General features: G+C 48.9%; 2 protein-coding genes across 3 annotated transcripts in view; one reads left to right on the plus strand and one right to left on the minus strand.

The window, feature by feature from the left end:
- Positions 1-138: 138 nt before the first annotated feature.
- GPR137C (G protein-coupled receptor 137C) lies at positions 139-21,929 on the minus strand. Its single transcript, XM_090034408.1, has 7 exons — positions 21,390-21,929; positions 10,777-10,820; positions 9,150-9,378; positions 6,799-6,948; positions 5,724-5,849; positions 5,469-5,587; positions 139-3,492 (listed from the first exon to the last, which is right to left on the minus strand). The coding sequence occupies exons 1-7, from the start codon at positions 21,795-21,797 to the stop codon at positions 3,321-3,323; spliced, it is 1,248 nt and encodes a 415-aa protein (XP_089890534.1). The 5' UTR covers positions 21,798-21,929; the 3' UTR covers positions 139-3,320.
- Positions 21,479-21,950, plus strand: part of TXNDC16 (thioredoxin domain containing 16) — a 66,620-nt gene continuing 66,148 nt past the window's right edge. Inside the window, exon 1 of one of the 2 annotated variants that reach the window (XM_090034405.1) lies at positions 21,479-21,617. The gene's annotated coding sequence lies outside the window, so the exon portion shown is untranslated. The remainder of the gene's footprint in view (positions 21,618-21,950) is intronic. The other variant, XM_090034404.1, reaches the window with a different exon arrangement.

Consider the following 21,950-nt stretch of genomic DNA (forward strand, 5'->3'; position numbering starts at 1 on the left):
CAAGCTCTGCAGCATTGCCCAAGGGAAGTGATTCTTCACTGAAACCCTCTGGAAGTATGAGGCAGGTGGATGAGCCAGCCACACACATGCCATAAACTTCCCATTGGCCAACAGAAAGTTATGCAGGGCTCAAAGTTCAGCCAAGACTCCCACAATAGCACAGAAAATTTTATTGTTATTGGTATTATTATTATTATTTCAGAGTAGTGCTTGGTTACAGCTTATTGAAGAACAACAAATAGATACATTCATTGGCCACAGCTTTCTGTTGCAACCAGTGGATAGCTGGTTGCAAAGCTGAAACACTGGTAAACCATACCAAAGGGAAGGGGTGGAAGAAAGGTGGAGGGATAAAAGTTTAATGAAAGGCAACTATGGATTAAAAAAACAAAAAACAAAAAAAGTGTCATTGTTCTTCTCAGCTATAAATTAATTTCAGTAAAACACAAGACCAGCCCCAAAGTGAGCAGTCAGAGTTCTGAGATCAATGGTTGTCCACACAAAAATGATTAAAAACAGAACAAAAAGGTTTGCTAGTCGCTCATGAGTATGCCGAAGCGATGAGACTCACTGCCCTCACCTGTGATCCTAATGAGGAAGATCAGATGTTTTTTTTAATATGTGCTTCAGTGCAATATGAACAATGAGCCTGTAGCCCTTTTTTTTTTTTTTTTATATATATTTTTTGCTCAACACTCCCTTCCCTCCAAAGGAAACATAAAGTGCTCCTAGTGCTTTGGAATCAAAGCGAGAATGGGGGCCAGAAGCTTAAAAATGTATGGTCTTTGGTGACTCATGGGAGAGGACAGAAGGGCAGTGCATGGAGTTTGGGTCCCTTGTTAGTTTCACCATAAGTCGAACAGTGATCGAGACAGAGCAACTCGGTTCCACATCGCAGCTCAGGACAGGAGGCTGGTCTCATGTCCGTAGTTACAAGAAAGCAGCAGGGGAAGAGCCAGAATGATCCCCTGGAAGCACACTCGGGTTCAAGGACTAGGGCAGGGTAGTCACCGATCTGCCAGAACAGCTGGAGAGGGTGCAAGAATGAGCACGGGCTGCCTGTGCCTGGGGCCAGCAAGAGCAAAGATATACCAAGGATCTCAGAGTATCCCCAGAATGATCTTCAAGCCAGCTCTTCCATTTCTGGACATGGTGGCTAACCAGACTACATCTAGTTCAGTGTAGCACAGACACCAATCTGCTCCTTGCACATGCTCCGATGTACAGAGGAGGATTTTGCTCTCTAGACTCCAGGCCTACCCAGCAAAGCTCTATGATGTTCTGAGAACTGAGCACATGTTTTGGTCACACACTCATTTTCTCCCCACCCTACACAAACACACACTCAGCCACAAGCCTGGCCATCAGAAATGTAGAAGGCTAGAAGCCCCTTGGGCCTACTGAAAGTACCAGCAGCGTCTCCTGGGGAAAGTGACCCTCACTGGGTTAGAGAGACAGACTATCCTTTTCCTCTGTGGCCATCCCCAGTCCCTTTAGTGACATTCTGCTCTAACAAGAGGTTTGAATTCAATTAAAAAAAATTAAAAACAAATACAAGCAAAGAAGAAATACAAAAGCCAAGCCACCCTACAAGGTTTGTGCACTCCAGCAGCAGGAGCAGCTCTTGTTAAGAGGCCAAGCTTTCCCTGTAGCACAAGGACTGCTGAAATATGAAGGGGAGAAGGTGCCCTGGACAAGTCTACAACAAACTGGAGACAGCAGCTGTCCTACTGACTGCAGCAACAGCACCCCTCCTGGACATGTTCTTCTGAAGCTGCCACCTTGTAACCCAGAAGCATATTTAAAAAAAAAAAAATCATTTCATTCGTGCATCTGCTTTAAATAGGTCTGTGCATCCCGGCTGCCACTTCCTGCTTTCCTAGTTCAAGTGGGGAGCTTTTGGACATAGTTAAGAGCGACTGAGAGACTAAGCCTGTTCTGGAATGCAATCCAAGAGGGTAAAAACAACCCATTCTGTTAAAAGACTCCTCAGTCAGATGCATCCACAAGGCAAGTATAGCAGCTATCTGCAGTCTGAATACTGAGGACTTCAGCCCAGAGCACTCCGCACCCACTTTCTAGGTCATATTCAGTGGCAAGGAGGTTGGTAGACCCTGAAGAATAGAGACAGAGGAAACAGATTTGAAGAGGTCCCAGCTAAGTACCTGAATCGGAACACAACTCTTCCAGCCATCATGGGGGCCACCATTTCCATGTCAGAGTGCTGCTATGGAGAGGGGAGGAAGGGGAGCACACACAACAAAAAACTTATCTCATTTCCAAAAGTGACTTCCCTGGGTTTGTCTTGGCTTAGGTTAAAAAAAGGTTCAGTTAATTGCTAATCTGCCAAAAGCACATAAATACTGAGTGCTGCTCAGGGCATTCCTGAGCAGAGCTAGTGCTCGAAGCAGCCTCTGTTACATATTTGTTGTGGCCAAAACAAGGACTCACAGATAACACCTGCTTCCCAGCCTCCTCACTGTGTTTTCCTGATGTGGCCATGCCCATACCTCACGGCCCAGTGATCACACCGCAAGCCTAGCACCAACTCTGGTTGTTCTGCTCCTCCCAAGTTGGCGTTTCTCCTTTTAACTAAAGTGTGAAGAGCTGTTCAGTGACCTCAGTGCTACTTGGTACACATAAGCCTCCTGTACCTGTGCTTTTAGGTTTGCTTTCACAATGGTCCCAGAGCAGGGCATTACAGCAGTCCACTGAAACCAGAACCTTGAGTCAGAGCCAGCCTACGTTCTCAGCAAGGAGACATTCCCTTCATCTTGCGCAAATATGGCACATTTTGCTTTAATCGATATTCTTCATTGTCCCCATAGTAGCGTGCACCCTGTTGCTTGTCAGGAAGGGAGATGTACTGTCCTTTGAGAGTGGGTCAGACCACGGAGTCTTTCACAGATCATGTATGCTTGCTCCAGTTCCTGCAGGAAGACGACACCTCCCAGCTATGGATGTGCAATTAAAAAAGTTTCAGACAGGGAGAGTCTGAGCGAGATTTGTTCCTTCAGAATGTGCAGATAAAAGTGCAAATATGCAGTTGACGTTTCTTCTCTAGTAAGGAAGCTCTGGTGCTTTTAGCTGCCAACAAGCATCTCGAGAAAAAACAAACAGACCGAAAAGCTTCCAGAGTTCACCTTCACTTTGCTACATGGTACCGTGAGTCAGTCTTGTTCATTACGTGCAGCCCATGAGTCCAGGCCCTGGTCTGTGGCTGCATTAGGTGATGGAATGTTTGCGTAGATGGAGTTAGACGTTTAGAAAACAAATTATTACAAACCTTACACCCCGAGAGCTGCCTCCGGTAGCCCTCTTCAGTTCTGTGGTGCTGAGTATAAGCCATGGCGATTGCTAGATTCCAAGTCGCCAGAAGTGAAGAGCAGGGGAGCGTTATCTATTGTAGGTCCACTCAGGTGAGGAGCAGCAGGGTAGCTGTCACTGCCGGTCAGAGAGCCATACCAGCCGGAGCACGGAGGGGCAGCCAGGCTTTGAAGAGAAGAAATGGAATAGCCTCAGACATGCTTCTGGCTTGTGTACCTTGACTCCCCTAGATGATGAAACAGCACCCTTCTCAAAAAGAAAGGCGACTTCCCGAGATCATGTACCCACCCACTGAACAATTTGGCCCCTACTGAAATTTTTTTAAAAGAAAAAAGTGTCAATTTGGGTACTCAAATTATCACCAGAAAATACAAGTGAAGATTCCTAGTTTTAAGGCTCTTATATCCCCCCTACCCACACCAAGCACCAATTGCCAACTCCAGAGGCTGCCTAAGATTTTTGTGATTCCTAGCAAAATGGTTCTAGTGTTTTTATGCCAGAGACATGGTCATTTTTGACCAGTGACTCATGGTGGATAGGTCATTTTCAACCTGGAGGAACGTGGGCAGTGGGGTCCCCCAGGACTCGGTCCTCAGGCCTGCACTATTCAACATCTTCATCAGTGACGTGGACGAGGGGGCGAAAAGCACCCTGTTCAAATTTGCAGATGACACTAAAATGTGGGGAAAAAGTGGGAACAATAGCAGGGAGGGACAGGCTGCAACTAGATCTGGACAGGTTATAGAGGTGGGTGGATGAGAATAGGATGGGATTCAACACTGACAAGTGCAAGGTATGGCACCTAGGGAGAAGGAACCAGCACCGTGCCTACGGGCTGGGGAACTCCCTTCTCATCAGTACAGAGGCAAAAACGGATCTTGGAGTCATTATTGATTCCAGAATGAACATGGGCCACCAATCCAGGGACACGGTCAATAAGGCTAACTGCACCTTGTCACACATCCACAGATGCATCACAAGCAGGTCCAAGGAGGTGATCCTCCCCCTCTATGCGACACTGGTCAGGCCGCAGCTGGAGTACTGCGTCCAGTTCTGTGTCCCACTTCAGGAGGGACGTGGACAGCATCAAGAGGGTCAAGAGGAGGGCCACTCGCATGGTCAAGGGGTAGCAGAGGCTACCAGAAGAGGCTACGAGACCTGAACCTGTTTCAGCCTCCACTAGTGAAGGCTGAGAGGGGATCTGGTGGTTGTCTATAAAACTTACCGGAGAGACTAGTGGGGAACAGAAGAATCCCTGTTCCCCCAAGCACTATCAGGAGTAACTGGGAATAACGACCACAAGTTGACTGAGAGTAGGTTCAGACTAGATATAAGGAGGCGCTACTTCACAGTCAGGGCGGCTAGGATCTGGAACCAGTTTCCAAGGGAAGTGGTGCTGGCCCCTACCCTGGGGGTCTAAGAGGAGGCTGGATGAACACCTTGCTGGGGTCGTTTGATCCCAGCATTCATTCCTGCCCATGGCAGGAGGTCAGACTTGATGATCTGCTCAGGTCCCTTCCAACCCGACCAACTATGAAACTACGCTCAGAAGAGATGCACATAATCTCAGGCTGTTGAAAGCCAGGGGATGACAGAATGGCTATTTCCAAGGGACTTTTGGCTCAAGGTTCTACAATAGTAATTTCATCTAAAACTTTCAGCACCTGTCTAACCCTGGTCTGACTTTTGGTCTTCAAACATACATTTAAAACTCTAGACGAGGGGGGTCAGCAATATTTTCCAGCAGCAGGCCAGAATGACTTGTTATGTTGAAGGTGGGCTGGTGCTAGCACCCGGCTGCCACCATTTTGCCACTACTGCTCCTCTGTCACCAGCTGCAGTGCAGCATGAAGCATCCAGCTGCCCAGCTCTGGGGGCTGGATCCAATGGCTCTGTAAGGCCACAGGTTGCTGGTTCCTGCTCTAGGCACTTTGACCACAGCCAGCAATTCAGTTTCAGTGCTCAACTGCAGCTCTGCTTCTCAACAGTCTGCCACAAATTCTTATGTCTACGCTTTGGGCACTGCTGGTATGACAGATTCTTTGGCTCTGGAGCCAGAGTGAGCTACTCTGTAGCCTTATCAACTTCCTGCATACACGGAGTCCAAGCCGTGGCTCATCTGAACAGCAGTCATGACCCACCTTCCCCCATCTCTTCCGCCAAGTCGTGACAAGTCATCATCGCTGTCGTACCGCCTCGGATTGTCAAAGAAGTACGCTCGGGAGCTGTAGCTATGACTGTTTATCATCCCACCTGGTGTCTGCAAGGGAGGAACAGGAAGAAGTGACTACTTTCTGGAGACTGAGGTCGAAGGGGATGCCACACAATACAGATCCTACCGCATGTTACTCTCTGCACTAGAATATTTAAAAGGCAATTAGTTTGTGACATCATACCAAGTTCTGAGAGAGTCTCCGAGCTCGGAAGAACAGCACCACAAAGGTCGTCGGCACCAGCTCCCAGAGAAAGAGGACCACTCCAAACACCACAAATTCTTCTCCGCTGATTTCTTCCCCGTGGATCTGCAAGCACAGCACGCGACACTGAAGGCTTTTGGGCAACTCAAGTTCACTCCCAAGGGATTTGGGTCCAAAAGCTTGACTAAGATCCAGCCAAGCAAAATGCATGTGGTGTACACTGTTCAGGAGTTCAACCTCAGGAATGTAGGGCACCAGAGTTTCTGGACTAGGCAGACTAGTGGTTCATCTAGCCCAGATGAGTTTCTATGCCAGTGTGAACCCCCTCAATGTAAGCAACTGATATGTTAAGACAGAGCCATTGTATCAAGTGGCACAGGGGAGGGTTTCCACGTCCCTGCAAAGCATTTTCCTCAGTAGCCAGAAGGATGTGGCTACAGGTTGTTTCTGGGTGGGGGACACACACAGTACTCCAATGGACCAGGTGACCTACTCCTGACCATTTCTCTGCTCATCACAATAACCCTCATTGGTCCACGACAGAAACCTAGGATAAAAATCAGTCTATGCTATACCATAGTACAATGGACAGTATCAGCGGTGTGCATGTACACACTGTAGAATCAGATCAAAAAGTCTCATTTGCTTAACATTGTGCATCTCCTTTCAGCCCTTTAGTTTCCTGTCTGTATACAAATCCCTCATAAGGAAGCAACATTTGCCATCATATTGCAGCTTTCTCGCTGTTATGGTTCATAACACAGCTGGGCAAGCCAGTGTTAAAGAAAGAGGACAGTCACTCTCCGAACAAAGACTCCGTTTTAAGATTAACAGTTGCTGCTGCAACCCCCTTCCATGGAGGAGACTTCAGCAACTAGCAACAGACCAACCTCATTTCTCCAGAATCCTAACACGCCCAGGGATGCATTATCTTTCTGTATTTGCATTGGGTTTCCCAGGACAGCTCTACTTCTATCTACACCCTAAAGACAACTCCACAACACACACACTTCTCACTGTCACTGACCCAAGTGACTTCTCACACACACTTTACCTTATCCGAGGGGTTGTCCCAGCCATAGTTAAATGGACTGGGAATATTGTCTGGAGACATAACCACTGCTACCAGGTTGTAGCAAGCCCTTGAAGAATACAGAAGGGCAGCTACAGAGCCCACGAGAATAGCCTGGCAGACGGATGTGCCCTAAAAATGGCAGAGGAAATAAGATGCATTAGAAAACAAGTACGCTGTAACTCAAGTCTTCCCCGAAGATTAGGCTATGCATGGCAAGTAGTGCGTGCAATAGCTGACCCAGATCATCAACTTCAAACACTAGCTTTAAATATTTTAGTGATAACCGGGCTAAGAACCTCACTCTGAACTCTGGGGAAGTTCACCGTAACAACCCAGCAGGAGCAGCCTTGCAAACCGAATGGCAGAACAACAGTTAGAGTGGTCTAACAGAATACTTTAATAATAACTATTAGAACTGTGTGGTTACCTGTGGTGCGCAGTTGTAGGTAGAGCAGAAAGCATAGTTTATGCAAGCATGTGGGCATTATGGTCTACACCAAGGGTTGATAATGTTTTTAGGCAGAGTGCCAAAACACACCCACAACCTTGATTTGCAAGATGTTGGCATGCCAGGGGCAGATGGCGGGGGAATTGCAAGAGGACAGATCCTTGCTGTGGTAGCACAGCCCCAGCCTCTTTTGAAGCATGCTTGCCAAGCAAAAAATGTTTCTGCATGCCATGCATGCTGGGAGATGCCTACCCCCGGTCTAGACACAGCCAATGTAAGACAAAGCCCAAAGAATAGTCAAGAGTCAAGCCCCCAGTGCTACATTCTCATGTACGCCATGGCTTTAAGGCGACTGGTCCTTCCATGGTGTGATGTACCACAGCCTTTTTAAAGCTGCTCTGAGAATATCTGAGAGGGTCCTTGAAGTGCTCTGCTGTCACAGGAGTGACCGCTTCAGGCAGCAGCATGTGTCCAAAGAGTTAGAAGATGGCATTTTAGCCGGGGACAACAAACAGCTTACAGAAAAAGGAACTTCACAAAAAGTCAGATACACTTGCAGTTCTGTTCTGAAGGCAGTGGCAGCCAGTATAGCAGAGCTGTGCGTCACCATGCCTTTTATCCAGAATTCCTGCAGCCGTGACCCTTGTCCAATCAACCTAACAACTACTGTTACCAGTCCCCCTGCACTTCACAGGGAATAACTCGCTCCCTTCTCTGCCACAATTAGGTTGTACTTTTGTCTTACAAGGGCTCCCAGCCGCCTCTTCACTCCTGGTGCACAGCCCTCCTCTGTCCCTCCAAGCAAACAGTTCACATTTATATGGAATCTTTTGTCTGCAATCAGCTTTTCTCAAACCTGAAAAAGGACATGCTTTTGGGCACCAGTGCCTGACAATCTAGTTGCTTTCTGAGCGTGCGGTCTAGGTCCTGATCTCTTGCATCCTTTCTGGGAAAGGCCCAACATGATGCCTAGCTCCTTGCCTTCTTCTGCACTAGAGTTTATCCAGTGACAGGGGAAAGCCTGCTCATTACTGGTCAGATTGGTGGGATGGGGCAGGGGGATTACCCCCTCCAAAAAAAACCAAACAGAGTCCTCATCTTTAGTTAGGCCATTGCTGCAGGACTGGTTGAAGAAGTCTAGTTACCACAGTGGGTTGGACCTACCTCCAGACAGTATCTACAGGAAGCTGGTACCTGTTATGTGAAATGCAAGAACACTTAGGGGATTTTCACCTGGCCTGGCTGCAAGGAGTGGAAGTTGTGGCTATATCAGGGAGCGGTAGCCAAGTACTTGCTTTCAGCAGCAGTAGCACATTAGTCTGGAGGATTAGCAGAAAGTAGTGGGTGCCCTGGCCCAGTGTTCCTTATGAGGTGAAACGACTAGAGGGTGGAGAAAAAGCAGTTTCGCTAGCCCTTTACTTCTCTCAGGCTCAGTAGATTGAATATAGTCTCTCACGCAAGGGAAGTAGCAGAACACCAGCAGTTTGCACAGCAGGAATTCAATGACAAGGCTAGGCTGCCTTCACTCTCAGTATCACTACTGTAAAAGTCCCTCTAGGGTCAGCAACCCTGTCTGCATCAGGTCTTGGTTCACTACTGACATAAGGCTCTATGCACCTGGTCCAGCACCTACGTGCTACAGAAGATGAAGGGGAGAAGTGGAGGTCTCCAAGGGGTACAAGCCATTAACCAGTTAAGGCCATAGGTCAGGAGAAGAGATTTCTTGCAACAGTGAAAGCCATTTCCAGCAGGCATTTACATCATTTGGAAGGGCTTTTTTGCCAGGCTAGCACAAGCCTGGTTAGACAAACTGGTGACGCACTTGAACGGAGATGGATTTCACCAGTGTTTAAGCAGTTGATAATGTAAGTGTTGCACCTACCTTTGACTCGAGGTAGACATTTGCTGAAGACATTTTTGCAAGTTTGCACATACAACAAGCTAATGAAATGGCACAGAGAATGAAGAGAGTGTCATTGGCTAATGCCTGAGCAAACACTGTCCATCTCAGCTGATTCTCTGGAATATCTCCATAGATTAACATTGCACAGGTCACATTCACAACTAGGAAGAGAAGGCTGGTAAATATGGAGCCCAGATACATGAGGACCCTGAAAAGGAATGAGAAATTGATGTTAAGTGAGGGAGTCCATGAAGCTGCTCCATAGCCACATTCAAACATTCTGGAGTGGTGCTTTTGTGTCCAAACTCCTAATCTGAAGACTCAAGATTACTTGCTGCATGAAGAGGCCTTTATGAAAGCTGGGAACATTTAGACAGTCAGAAGTCATTACACTGTAAGACTCTCATCTTAGAAGAAGCAGACTGAGAAACTCTAGCATTTGAGGCATCCTGTGATCTTTAGACTAATAGAAAATTTGGGTTGGAAGGGACCTCAGGAGGTCAGCTAGTCCAACCCCCTGCTCAAAGCAGAAGCATCTCCAGCTACATCCAGACATTGTTTAGCCAGGTCTTAAAATAACCTCCAAGGATGGAGGTTCGTCCACCTCTCTGGAAACTGTGGAACCTTTGTGGGCAGATAGGAGTTACACAACACTTAACTGTAAGAAGATAAAAAAAATAAGCTCTTATCTTGCAGTGTTTAGTGTTGTTCTAACCTTACCTTGGATGGAGAAGCCAGAGTCAGCACAATGCAGACACTCAGTCTTGGTACAAAGAGAGACTGCAACTACATTACATCCTACATCAAAATATGAAGACCAACGACAAGCAAGTCCCTGGCCCAATTATTGACATACTGCCAAAAGCCACCCAGGCCACATCAGATTAGAGACATGGTATTCCAGCCATGGCTTCTTAAAGGTTGCAGACCACTGGCCTACACTCTATTTTGATTCGGTTCTTGATCCTATACAATTGCAACTCCATGCCAAATGCCCATATTGCTCCAGGGTGAGCTACACTGCACTGGAGATCAGGAACAGAACTAGTCCCGTCACCAACTAGAAGTGATTTGGAAGTAGGAAAAGAGGGGCAAGTCCCCAAAAGGTTGATGTGGGTGACTGCCATAAAAGAGACTGAGAAGCAGAGTGCTGGTGTAGCAGTGCTCTTCCAGGCAGGGTGCATGAGCAGGCTTGGCATTTAGTTTCCCAAAGCCATGGTGACCATGCACAAAGCAAGACATTCTTGACTGGTACAGTCTCCAGGAAAGCCTCTCTGCTGATGCACACTGGGCACTCATGTCGGGTAAGCGGTCCTGGCAGCTCCTCAGCACATGTGGTCAAGTCCTTTACTCCAGACCTGCAAGGGACCAAACTCCAGTTCTTGTACTAGAACTCAAAGCTTCCCTGGGGCTCTGCTATCCACACCCTGCACCACAGAGGCTGGCTCATCTTAACCAAGTCACTCCTTGCAAAGAAAAAGAGCAGACCTAGTCCTACCAAGCTCTAACACAGGAGTCTACTGATTTCAGACAGTGGCTTCCAGATATACACTGTCATTAAACAAGAGCATATTGGGAGGGTGGTCTAAAGGGAAATATTACTTACTTGTACTTGTTGAATTCTGCTGCACATTTGACTTTGAATATAACCTGGAAAGAAGAGGGAGAAATGTCATTACGACCAGGATTATAAGTAATAGTCCCTTTGGCAGTACACTGAAAGGGGTCCCTTTCCCTAGGAAAGGAAACTCAGGTTTCCATTCTAGACATGGGAGTCTATAGCCCTCCAAACCGATCAATGCAAATTGCAGCCTGCAACTTCTTGCTATGTAGACAAAAAGGTTGAGCAAAGTGTTTAAGTTTGTAGGTAGCAAGTTATCTTGTATTCTTACAAAAGAATTATGCTTAAACCAATTACTCTTTGGGCAATAACAGCAAGTCCAGTTTTATCATCCAAGAGCAAACCAAGGCACTCAAGAACACTGCCGAATTCCAGTCTCCTTACATTTTATAGCTGCTACAGCTGCGCTGTTCAAGGTTTACTTGACGAGATGCTCTTTGTACTGCATATTTTAGTGCCTCAGTACTGTTTAATTTCCTTATTAAAGAAAGTGCTTTAGCTGCTATATTAAATTAAACATTCAAGGGCTATTTCTAGTTTAGCCATTTGTATTGGATTAAACTTCATAGAGAAAGCTATTGCAATAATAGAGGGTACACACACACACTCTCACTCTCTCTCGGTGGCCGCATCCAGATGAGTGCAGCTGTGCTGTACATGGTGCCGCAGACACATCTGCAGTGCCACATACTGCACATTGAGGTGTTCTCTGTGCTGCAAGGTAGCAGTGTGTTGTGGGGGGAGAAAGAGGAGTTGACCCCAGGGGATCCTAGGGTAAAAAAAACAGGGGGAGGGGAAGGAGGGGAAGCTGCGGTGGTACATGCAGGGGCAGCACATACTGCCCAAGACTAGAGAGCCTGGCCAGCCAGAGCCATGCTTTGGCTGCCAACCAGGCTCTGAACAGAAGGACTGCCACTGCTGCAGCCCCAGGAGACCCCTAGGTAAGGCTGCTGGGACCAGCCCAGTGTTGGCCCCAGCCTCCCTTACCCCAGCTGGGATACCCTGCCGTATGCCATAGGGCACGTGGCACAGGCTTTCCCCAGGGACAGCTAGCAGCGGCACAAGCGTCCACACTTGCGTGGATGCAGCCAATGCGTCTGCTTCTGGGTTTGTTCACCCTAGAGACAAACTCAGTTGGCCAAATACAATTTTCAACAGTGATTCATGATTCACTTGAAGACTAAGCCCAAGCCCACTGAATTCTGTAGAAGACTACAGATTGAATTACACAATTCATATTACATCTTAAACTCTAGAACAAGTCTCAGGCCAGGAAGGGAATAGTGCATAGATTTCCCTTAAACAGCAGCAGTAGTTATAGGCCCAAACTCACGCGGGGCAAGGAAACAGTCACAATGCAACAATTCCTTGGTTTTAACCCAAGCAGCTGCACGTGGCTTGCAGAAGGGAGTTTTGGAAGAGAGTTTAAGGAGTCCCTCACGGGCTATTAGGGTGGTCTAACCGCTGACAAGCAGAGAAGACTTTGTCCTTTGTTACAGACACACCCGCACAATGCAAGAGTTAAGGGTCAAGAGCAGCAAATCTCCACCCTCCCACAAACACTTTTTCCTAGCTCTCGACTCACTAGATTCCTAGTCTTGCCTGCCAAGTGGTGGCTGCCCACTGGTTTGCCATTTCATGAAGAACAAACAACGAGTGGTACAATGCCGAGCAGTCTTACAGCACACTGGACTCCTTTGAAAATCCCAGCCTAAATGAAGCAGAAAAACCAAGTTCCACTGAACGCTAATAAGAAATAGAGCAAACAACTAAATCTTTGGATGAGAGGCTATTCAAAGACTAGACAAGTGAGATACTAGACAAACTGGATGGCCATCCTGCCTCCTAATCCATAGTTCTAATTTAATCATCAAGTCCCCATTTCTCAACATGGAGGTTGCCCATGAGCAAATAGAGCAGACACGAGTAGCAGCCAAGTTGCACTAGTAAAGCTCAGCCATCCTTTAAGTACTTTGTCACTCCCATTAATCCTTCCCTGGTTCAGCACAAGATTACAGACAGGATTTAGTCCTTTGGAAAGCATTGATTTCTACATGTGTTCAAAGAATTAATTGGCTAATCTGGAAAGGAGGCGTCTGAAGCAGGGTTGCATCTGCACGCTCCTTGCATCTCAACTTTTTTTTTTTTGAGCCAGAAAGGCAAGTTTCAAAAGGCAGCTTCACCATGAAGGATGGCAAGACTTTGCTGAGCCAGTGAGCTGGGAACATACAAGATGTTACCAGTTCTAGTAGATGCATTTGCAGTCACTGAAGCATTGTCAGACTGAGTGTATCTTTTATTATGGTCTCCTCCCTTCAGCTACATCCCTTTCAGGTCCCACACCATTTTTGTTCTAGGCCAGGGATTCGCAACCAGGTACAGCATTCTGGGGTGACGTGAGATCATTTTATGAGTGCCACACAGTATCAGCACTGCTTGGCATGCAAATACCTGCACGTAAAATTTGCAGGGTTAACCCAGAAATGTCAAGTTGTTTGATGCTATGGATTCTTTTCTGACCCACGGTGGTCTTTCAAGTTCTTTGCAATACAAAAATGGTTCCATCATCTCTACCCCAGCAAAAAGGGTTGGTGGGGGGGGAGGAAAGAGACAGAGCAAATAAATAACAGCTGACATTTTCTGAGGGATATCTCAAGTCTGAAGTAGTTTCCTTAGAGTGATTCTTCATTGCTGACTAATAGGTGTCACATTCTGATTTGCCATCTCTCTTCCACCTTTGAGTCAGAGCCATCAAGGCCATTTTATTTTCCAAGAAGCTTTGGGAATACTGGCATTCATCTGACAACCTTCTGAGAGAGGCACTGGCCCCTCTATTCATAGTTGCAAGTGCAGATTTAGTGTCCTGGTTTCTAACGTTTCACAGAAGTTTAGGGCTGAAAGGGACCTTGTGAGATCATCAGGTCCAGCCCCCTGTTCTGGGCAGGAAAGACCGCTGGGGTCCAATAACTCCAGCAAGGTGTGCATCCAGTCTCCTTTGGAAGATCTCCAGGGTAGGTGCCTGCACCACCCCCACTGGGAGTCTATTCCAAAGTCCGGTCACATGAACTGTGAAGCAGTTTTTCCTTATATCCACTCTGAAACCTCCTTTTAGGAGTTTGACTGTTACGCCTAGTTCTCCCCCGGAGCACGCTTTGGTGAATAGTTGCTCACCTACCCCCTGATGCTCTCCCCTGATATATATTTGTAAGCTGCCACCAAATCCCACCCCCCCAAGTCTTCATTTTTCTAGGCTGAACAGTTCCATATCTGCCAGCCTTTCCTTGTATGGCTTGCTCCTCAGGCCCCTAATCATACATGTGGCTCTCCTCTGGACTCTCTCCAGCTTCTCCACGTCCTTCTTGAAGTGCGGCGCCCAGAACTGGATGCAGTACTCCAGCTGTGGCCTCACCAATGCCATGTTTCTCTGCACCAGTTTCCTTTCAGGCATAGACCAGAACCAGCTGGCAGATGCTAGTCATTAGGTCTTCAATATTTAGAGACTGTTTAAGCTCACCAAGAGGAGCTTGCCTACGCTTTATAGGGCATCTTTTTTCCCCCTTCAAGCCAAAACTGAACCCCCCCATTGTGATACCACTTTACACTTTGTGAACCATGTTCTTTGTAGCTGCAGTTGTTGCCTGTAGATTAATATGATCCACAGTAGGATTCTCAGAGGCAGGATGCTATGCTGGGATTTCTCTTCAAGCCTTTTGAAGAGGAGACCGAAGGCAGTTAGGTGGAAAACCCCTTTGGAAGGATTGCTGCATATTTGTTCACTGGTGTTGGATTGTACTGGGAGATGCCTGTTCTGGAAAGGTGTGATCAGTGGAGTTCAAACACTGCTCCAAAGCACAAAGCGCCCAGCTTGCCGCATTTCTCACCCCACCTTCCCATACTATTTGTACAAGATATCCCCCACACCTGAGTGGAAGCAAGTTACTGATAAGAGGGCTGAAGGAAAGGAAGACGAGCACCTTCACCCAGCCAGCCTCGCTTAGCGCAGCAGGTTCTGCTTCCACTACGATTCAGTGATTAGCTTTACTATTGGCACCACTCTGTATCTTAGTTACAATCATCATGAGGTGCTCAGATCCCTGCACAGCTGCTCACATTAAGGAGATTGTGAGCATGCACTGGTCCAGGACAAGCATTTTAAAGGTTTTACTATTGCCAACGTATTTGTAATTAGTAATAATAAAAAATACTTGTGTCCTCAGCCAAAGATGAGATTTGGAGTTCTGTTTGTTGTTTCTGTTGCTTACATTTTGGGTCCTCAACAACGAGCCTGACTTTTTAGGCAGGTTTTAGCCTGGGGTCAGCAACATTTTTGGGCAGAGTGCCAAAAACACCTGTGACTTTGACCTCCCAGATGTTGGTGCGCCAGAGGCAGATGGCAGGGGAGCTGTGAGGGACCTCGTCCTTGTGGCAGCACAGCCCTGGCCCCTTCCCCACCATCCACCCCCCTCCTTGAGGTGTGCCTGTACCCATCACCATCGATGAGCCAGGCTGGGGCTCCCCAGACCTCGGTACAGCCACGTGCAGCCTCCCGGCTGCTTGCCACAGCCAGCCCAGGCTCTGGGCAGGCCCCTGACACCTGCCACAGAGCCCAGGCTGCTTGCAGCAGGCGGCAGAAAGGCTGCAAGTAGCTGCACCAGGATCCGCAGAGCCCTGGCTCGGTCCACTCCCAGCATCAGGTACACATGCACCTCAAGGTGAACAATGGGGACAGGGCCAGGGCTGCACTGCCAAAAAGATTGGGCCCCTCGTAGCTCCCCTGCCACCTGACCTGAGGCATGAGTGCCAAGCAAAATGCCTGTGTGCCACACTCTGGCACACATACCGGGGGGTTGTCTACCCCTGCTCTAGTCCTAGAAGACAGACAGATGAACCTTTCGTCAAGTCATTCATCTTGCCTAATCTGGCTATTAGGGCAAAGCCATGACAGTAACCTCCAGGAGCACTATATAGTCTTGAAAGGCAAAATGTGATATAGCCAAGGGTGGGATTTCAAAAGCTCTCAGCACCAGCCTTCCACTGACTTCACGGTCAGGGCGGCGCGGAGCTGGAACCAACTTTCAAGGGAAGTGGTGCTCGCTCCTACGCTGGGGGTCTTCAAAAGGAGGCTAGATAATCACCTAGCCGGGGTTGTTTGACCCCAGCATCCTTTCCTGCCCATAGCAGGGGTTCGGACTTGATGATCTGCTCAGGTCCCTCCCAACCCGACCAACTATGAAACTATGACTTCAAGGGCAGAGTTATGACCCTCCCACTCCTCCCAAACTTCTCAGCTTTGCTTCAGTTAAGTGTCAAAGTTGTGGGGCAGTCTTCCACAAGAGACAAGGATAGACTTCATTCCTTGAAGCAAATGGAAAATCTAGTCCCTACCCCACTGAGATTCACCACCCAGCAAGTCAGGGAAACTCATGATGCAGGGGCTCCACCATGTCACTGTGCAGCAGGCTAGAGCCAGTAGGCCTCCAGACACCGATCCAATATCCAGGGCATCCAACACAGAGGCTGCTGCTCCACCTTCAGCAAGTAGGTTGAAGGGTATTTGCCCCTCCTCAGAAGAGCTCCAGCAGACAGCTGGGCAGTTCCTGTGCCCCAGGGACAGAGGAAAACCAACTCAGGATCCGGATACTTAGCAGATCGCATTCAGCAAGAAGGCAACTTGCTTCAGAGAGTCTGAAGTCCAGAGCACTTGAAGTATGAAATGAAAACCTTACGAGTCTGCCCAAGCTAACAGGTGAGCTTCCTATTCAGAATGTTTTCCCATTTCCCCTAGGAAGTGGACAAATCTCAAGCTTTTGAAAGGGTGATTTCCAAGCTGAGCTACCCCAAGAGCACCAATTGCTAGCTGAAGGGGTTTAAGACCATCATGCTTCCTGAAGGTGGCTGGAAGAGATGGCAATTAAAAGGGCCCATCTTCTTTCTACCTAGTAGACTGGAAGAGTTCCTGTGGAGGGTTTGCCTTGGATCTAAAGCATCTGGTTCCTAGCCCATGGTGAACATATTCCATAGCAGGCAAGCAAGTCTCTACCCCCCGCAGAAAGACTTGAAATCCATCACACCTGTGCAGAGGCCTTGGGCTTGTAGCTTTTTTTTTGTTAAGGGTTTGAGCCTGACCTACAGCAAGCAGCACCTCACTGCAGTCCTGGACCTCCCTTCCAGTCTTGAAGGAGTTTCTCATTTCCAAGTCCAGAAAGAAATTAGGAAGACTAGTTACTCCAGGCAGCCAACCCTTCTGGCAAGGACGGCAATTTCCAAACCCTGTATTTGGGCTGCACAAGGATGTGAAGGCACATTCCTAGCACCCTTCTTTTCCCAGGAATCAGCTACTCCTTATTTAGAATGACTTTGGCTTAGTTGGGCGAGTGCCTGAACTCCCTCCTGCAAGTCAGAAGAAAGATGTTCTACTGCTTAGTTTAGATCAGTAGTTTTCAACCTGAGGGGGTCTGCGGACTATGTCTAAGCTGTCCGCAAAAGATGACTATGCTTAATCAATGCCATGCTTACAATTCAAATGGGTCTGCACCACTAGAAATTTTTTAGGGGTCCACAAATGAAAAAGTTTGAAAACCACTGGTCTAGAAGCAAGGCACCCATGTGTAGATTAGTATTCTCCATACTAAAGAAACTCTTTGCTATTTTCTCCATCACTAAGGTCACTTCACACCCATTGCACTCATTCAGTACAATATATTGAAGTAACAATGCAGGCTTATTTAAGACTACATGCCATAAATAGCTTCTTCAAGGTTTCCACAAGTCCCTCCTACTCATCACCCTACAGTAGTCAGGCAGTCAAGAACCGAATCACAGGAAAATCATGGGTGGGGTGGACCAACCCTGTGCATCCAAGTCACCCCATCCTGTCTCCCACGTCACCAGAGCTGGCTGGGTACACCCTGGATTTCACAGGACAAGAGGCCATCTGGAATTGGGAGGGGACCATGTGACTCATCTGCAAGTGAACAGGGTGGCTAGGACTGTCTAAAAATCTTTTTGTTTCTTTATCCCCAACAGGTGAACTGGGAGAAAAAGTAAAGGCTAGAAGTTCCTTTCATAGGAGAGCTAGAGGAAACTCAAAGGAGGAATGGGAACTCCTAGATGCTTCATCAATTAGATAAGAGATGATCAAACAGGGGGGTGGGAAGAAAAAGCATACAAGAAATCCCAGGCTGGATGCCACTTCCCTGCATCTCTGCTGCACTGTTGTTTGCTAAGAACGGAATGAAGGAGAGGATGAAGCAATCCAATCAGTTAAAGTATTTTTAAATACACACATGCGCACGTACACACACAAGCCAGATGGGTCATAGGCCACAGAGTAATCTGAAGGAAGCAGCCTGCCATTGCTTTGCCTTGGAACAGGAGTCTTCGCTTTTCATGGTTGGAGAACACTGAAGGGGCAACACATGGGAGAAGGAAGTGGGGAAGAGGGAAAGAGAACATTTGCTTTAGGTTATGCTGCTCATTAGAGACTCCTTGGGAAAATCAAAGGAAAAACAAAGATTGGGTATAAAGGGAAGCAGGTACCTTGCAGAGGCATGGAGCTCAGAAGATCTCTCTGCTGCAGGGAAAGCTATTTTAAGCCTTCAGTGGCATCAGTGAGAGTTCAGTCTCCAAGAGAAACCTTGAACTGGAGCATGCAACATCGTAAGCAGCATGTTGCCTCTTTGGAGGAATGGATGATGGAGGGGAGGGGTTAGAGCAGGAAGGAGACAGAGGTCTTGAGAGAGATGCGTGATCCAGTCTGGAAACACACCCAAGAAATCTGAACTTTAAAATGGGTCTAATTAGGTTATGAGATCAAAACCTAAAACATCCAGCAACAAAACAGATACATAGCCTTCAACTCCACCCTGGTATTAGAAGCTTTTTCTACTGGGAACACGTAGGTCAGTGATTCTCAAACTATTTAGCCTCAGGCACTGCTCTGTACTGGAAGCAGAGCTGCACCCCATTTAAAAACCAAATCTTGTTTTACTGTAGTGCTTACCTGCTTAACCAGGGGGCAGGAAGGAAGAAGAGCAGCTGGCAGGGAACAGCCTGCACTTCTCTTCACTGTGGAATCACTAACCTCGGCGTTCAATTAGCTGACAGCAGGAAAAGCCACTGCGGAGACTACCAAAGTTGCAAATCTGCAGCTACTAGAAGTTGCTTGTAAGAAAATTCCACAGGGGAGCTGGAAACTAGAGTACACATTTCAAAACCCAATGCCAGCTGCAAGCAAATTTGCACAGAACAGTACGATTCTTCTATAGGTTTTAGACAGTCAGACACCTGTGTAGCATTGGGATGGCACACCCCAACTCCGTTTTCACACCCGAGAGGTTTGCAGTCCAGCAGTTATGTTTCCACAGAACTGAGAGAGAGACTGGTACTGAAAAAGGTGGAGGGCAGGGGAAAGAATGGATCCCTATCTGGCAGATCCTCTCTCAATGCACTTTCTTCTCCATGAAGATTATACTGCATGCAGGAATCTAGTGGGGATCCAGCTTTACCTCCAGCTAGAAAAGGGACCCTTAATACCAGCCTGCAAGTACATCAGGAAGTCAAAGCAGTCTGAAGCCTGGCACCCTACACCTGCAATGCTGGACAAGCAAGTATTCACGTACCTGGTGTTCTCTGTACCACCTAATGGGGAAGCAGCATCAAGAACTGAACCCCTCAGCAGACTTTACATGCTGCATTAGCTTAATTAAACAGGTACCACCCCTCAGTTTGTGACTGAAGTCAGAGTGATGCTATACCGTAACGCAGACACCTCTTAAAAGTACCTGTCATCACTTTAACACTAGTTAGAAAGCTACCTCCAGCTTAGAGATGCACGCCAAGTCACACACCCAAGGCAATTCTTTGGCAGAGTGGCATTCATAAACCAAAATTAGAGCATTGAAGTAAAAGTGATGTTCCACTCCATCGTCGACTCCTCTGTTTCTTGGGTAGATGGTGCCTAGTTGCAAGATTCATCAGCCCCACAAGAGAAACAAGAACAACAATAAGGTCTTTTAGATGTTTCAAGTCCCCTCTTGGCTCCACCATTTTGTATCCAGCTCCATCACTCATTCCTGCACCAGCAAGTGCAAGACAAGGTAGCATTTTATATCCATTTCGCACCAGTGTATACAACTCCCCGAGTCAGGTACCCAGCTTGTAGCAGTATTGGTCTAGAGGAAAAAGCAATCAGGCTTTGCAGTAGAGGTGATCTCTTCGGGGTGTTTGTGCCCAAAAGCTTGCAATTAAAGAAACTTTTTGGCAAAAATTTAGTAGATCTAATCACCTCTACTGCAAGTCCCGATTACTTTACAACTCCCTGACGCTCTTGAGAATCAGGCCCCTGGGCTGCAACTAAGCGTTCCTACACGCCCCATTTATTTTTAAACATTTGAGGTTTCTTTCTCCCTCTCCTACTCCATAGCTAGTTACTTCAAGCCAAGATGCACTTGGAAACCAACACGCTCGGGAGAGGATCAAGGCACAGGAAGGCAGATTTCCTTGTACCTCTTGCCTTCCTCCTACCACTTCCTACCAAAAAGCTTTTCGAGTCTCAAAGAGCCTGTTGCTTAGAGCAAGGCTGCTCGTTCCCCAGCCAGGGGTCAAGTCCAACCTGTGGAGCCACAGCATGTGGCCCCGCAGGGTCGCACACCAGGCGGGTGGAGGGGACGCTACAAGAATTAACATTGCCACTGCTCCACCATGTCCAGATTTCTGAACCTACTGCATGTGCCCCAGACCAGGCTCCCCCAGGGACAGGCCTGGCCCTGTCCATCCAGGGTTAAAAGCTCGGGTGCTGCCAGTGCAGAGAAACAATAACTTTGGGTGTCAGCGCTCTTCCGTCTTGGAGGCAGCGACGCCTCCTTGCCCGCCTTTGGAGCAGGGACACCAAGCCTCCTTGGGATGCAGCAGGGCTCCTCCAACAAGGGATGGACCAGGCTGCGGCTGGCGATTGAGGTCACCGCATCCACTGCTGCGGCAACGGTTTATAGCATCAGGAGGCCGGTGCATCTCGGAGGCAGTACCCCCTCCCCGCCTGCTTTCGCATCCAGGGATGCCCCACGCCCGGGGGGCAGGTCCGGGGCGCATGCACGTCTCCTCCGGTAGGAGACACCAACGGTGCACTGAGACACCATGCCATGACATCAGCGCAGTGACATCACAGCACCGTGACATCAAGCCAAACCCAGAGGGCTCTGACAGGAGACACCAGTGATGCCCTGCGACGTGATCAATGCAGTGACATCACAACACCTGACATCACCACATCAAGCCAAACCCATGGCTCTGGTAAGAGACATGACACCATGCCGCGACATCATAGCATTGTGGCATCACTGGGTGTCAGACTCTCCAGCTCCTGGAGGAGCTGAGCTTCCTCATGAGGGGAGAGCCCTCGGGGCGACGGGCCGATGACGTCACCCCTACTCGAGTGACGTCATCCCCACTCGGCAGCACTCCCCCCCTCCTCCAGCGCGCGGCAATAACAGGCGGTGACGTCACGCCCGGCCTCCGAGGTAACGCGCGTTACCCCCCCCGCCACACACACACACACGTTGATGACCAGGAGGCGGCGCCCTTGCCCCGGGGGGTCTCACCTCGGCGAAGTAGAGCGTGAGGAGGCAGAGGCAGGCGAAGAGCAGGCAGACGGGCAGGCAGCAGAGCATCCAGCGGGCGGCGGGGCCGGGGCCGGGCCCGGGCCCGGGGCGCAGGTAGCCCGAGAAGAGCGTGGTGCGCAGCGCCGCCCACAGCAGGCAGAGGAAGAGGCCGAGCGGGCGGTAGCCCAGGCGGCGCTCGCGGTAGCGCAGCAGCAGCCAGAGCTGCGCGTAAGTGAAGAGGAAGAGCGCGGCGTAGAGCGCCGTGTGCAGCGCCGCCAGCCCCAGCCGCAGCGCCACGGACAGCGGCATGGCCCCGCTACGGCCCCGCCATGCGCCCGCCCGACCCGCCGACCGCCCGCGGGGACGGCCTGCCCCGGCCTTTGAGGCGCGCCCACTCGCGCCGCCCATTGGCCACCGCCGGCCCCGCGCTCCGCCCTTCCGCGCCGCGGATTGGTCCGCCCCCTTGTCCGTCGCGGCTTTGCTCCCGCCCTGGGGGTTCTTGGGTTGTTGCCGCCGCCCGAGTTGTTTCTGGCTCCCTCGGCTGCCGTCCCCGCCCCCTGA

Source organism: Crocodylus siamensis, chromosome 2 (assembly GCF_052110815.1).
Source record: "Crocodylus siamensis isolate JL-2025a chromosome 2, ASM5211081v1, whole genome shotgun sequence".
Lineage (NCBI taxonomy): Eukaryota > Metazoa > Chordata > Crocodylia > Crocodylidae > Crocodylus > Crocodylus siamensis.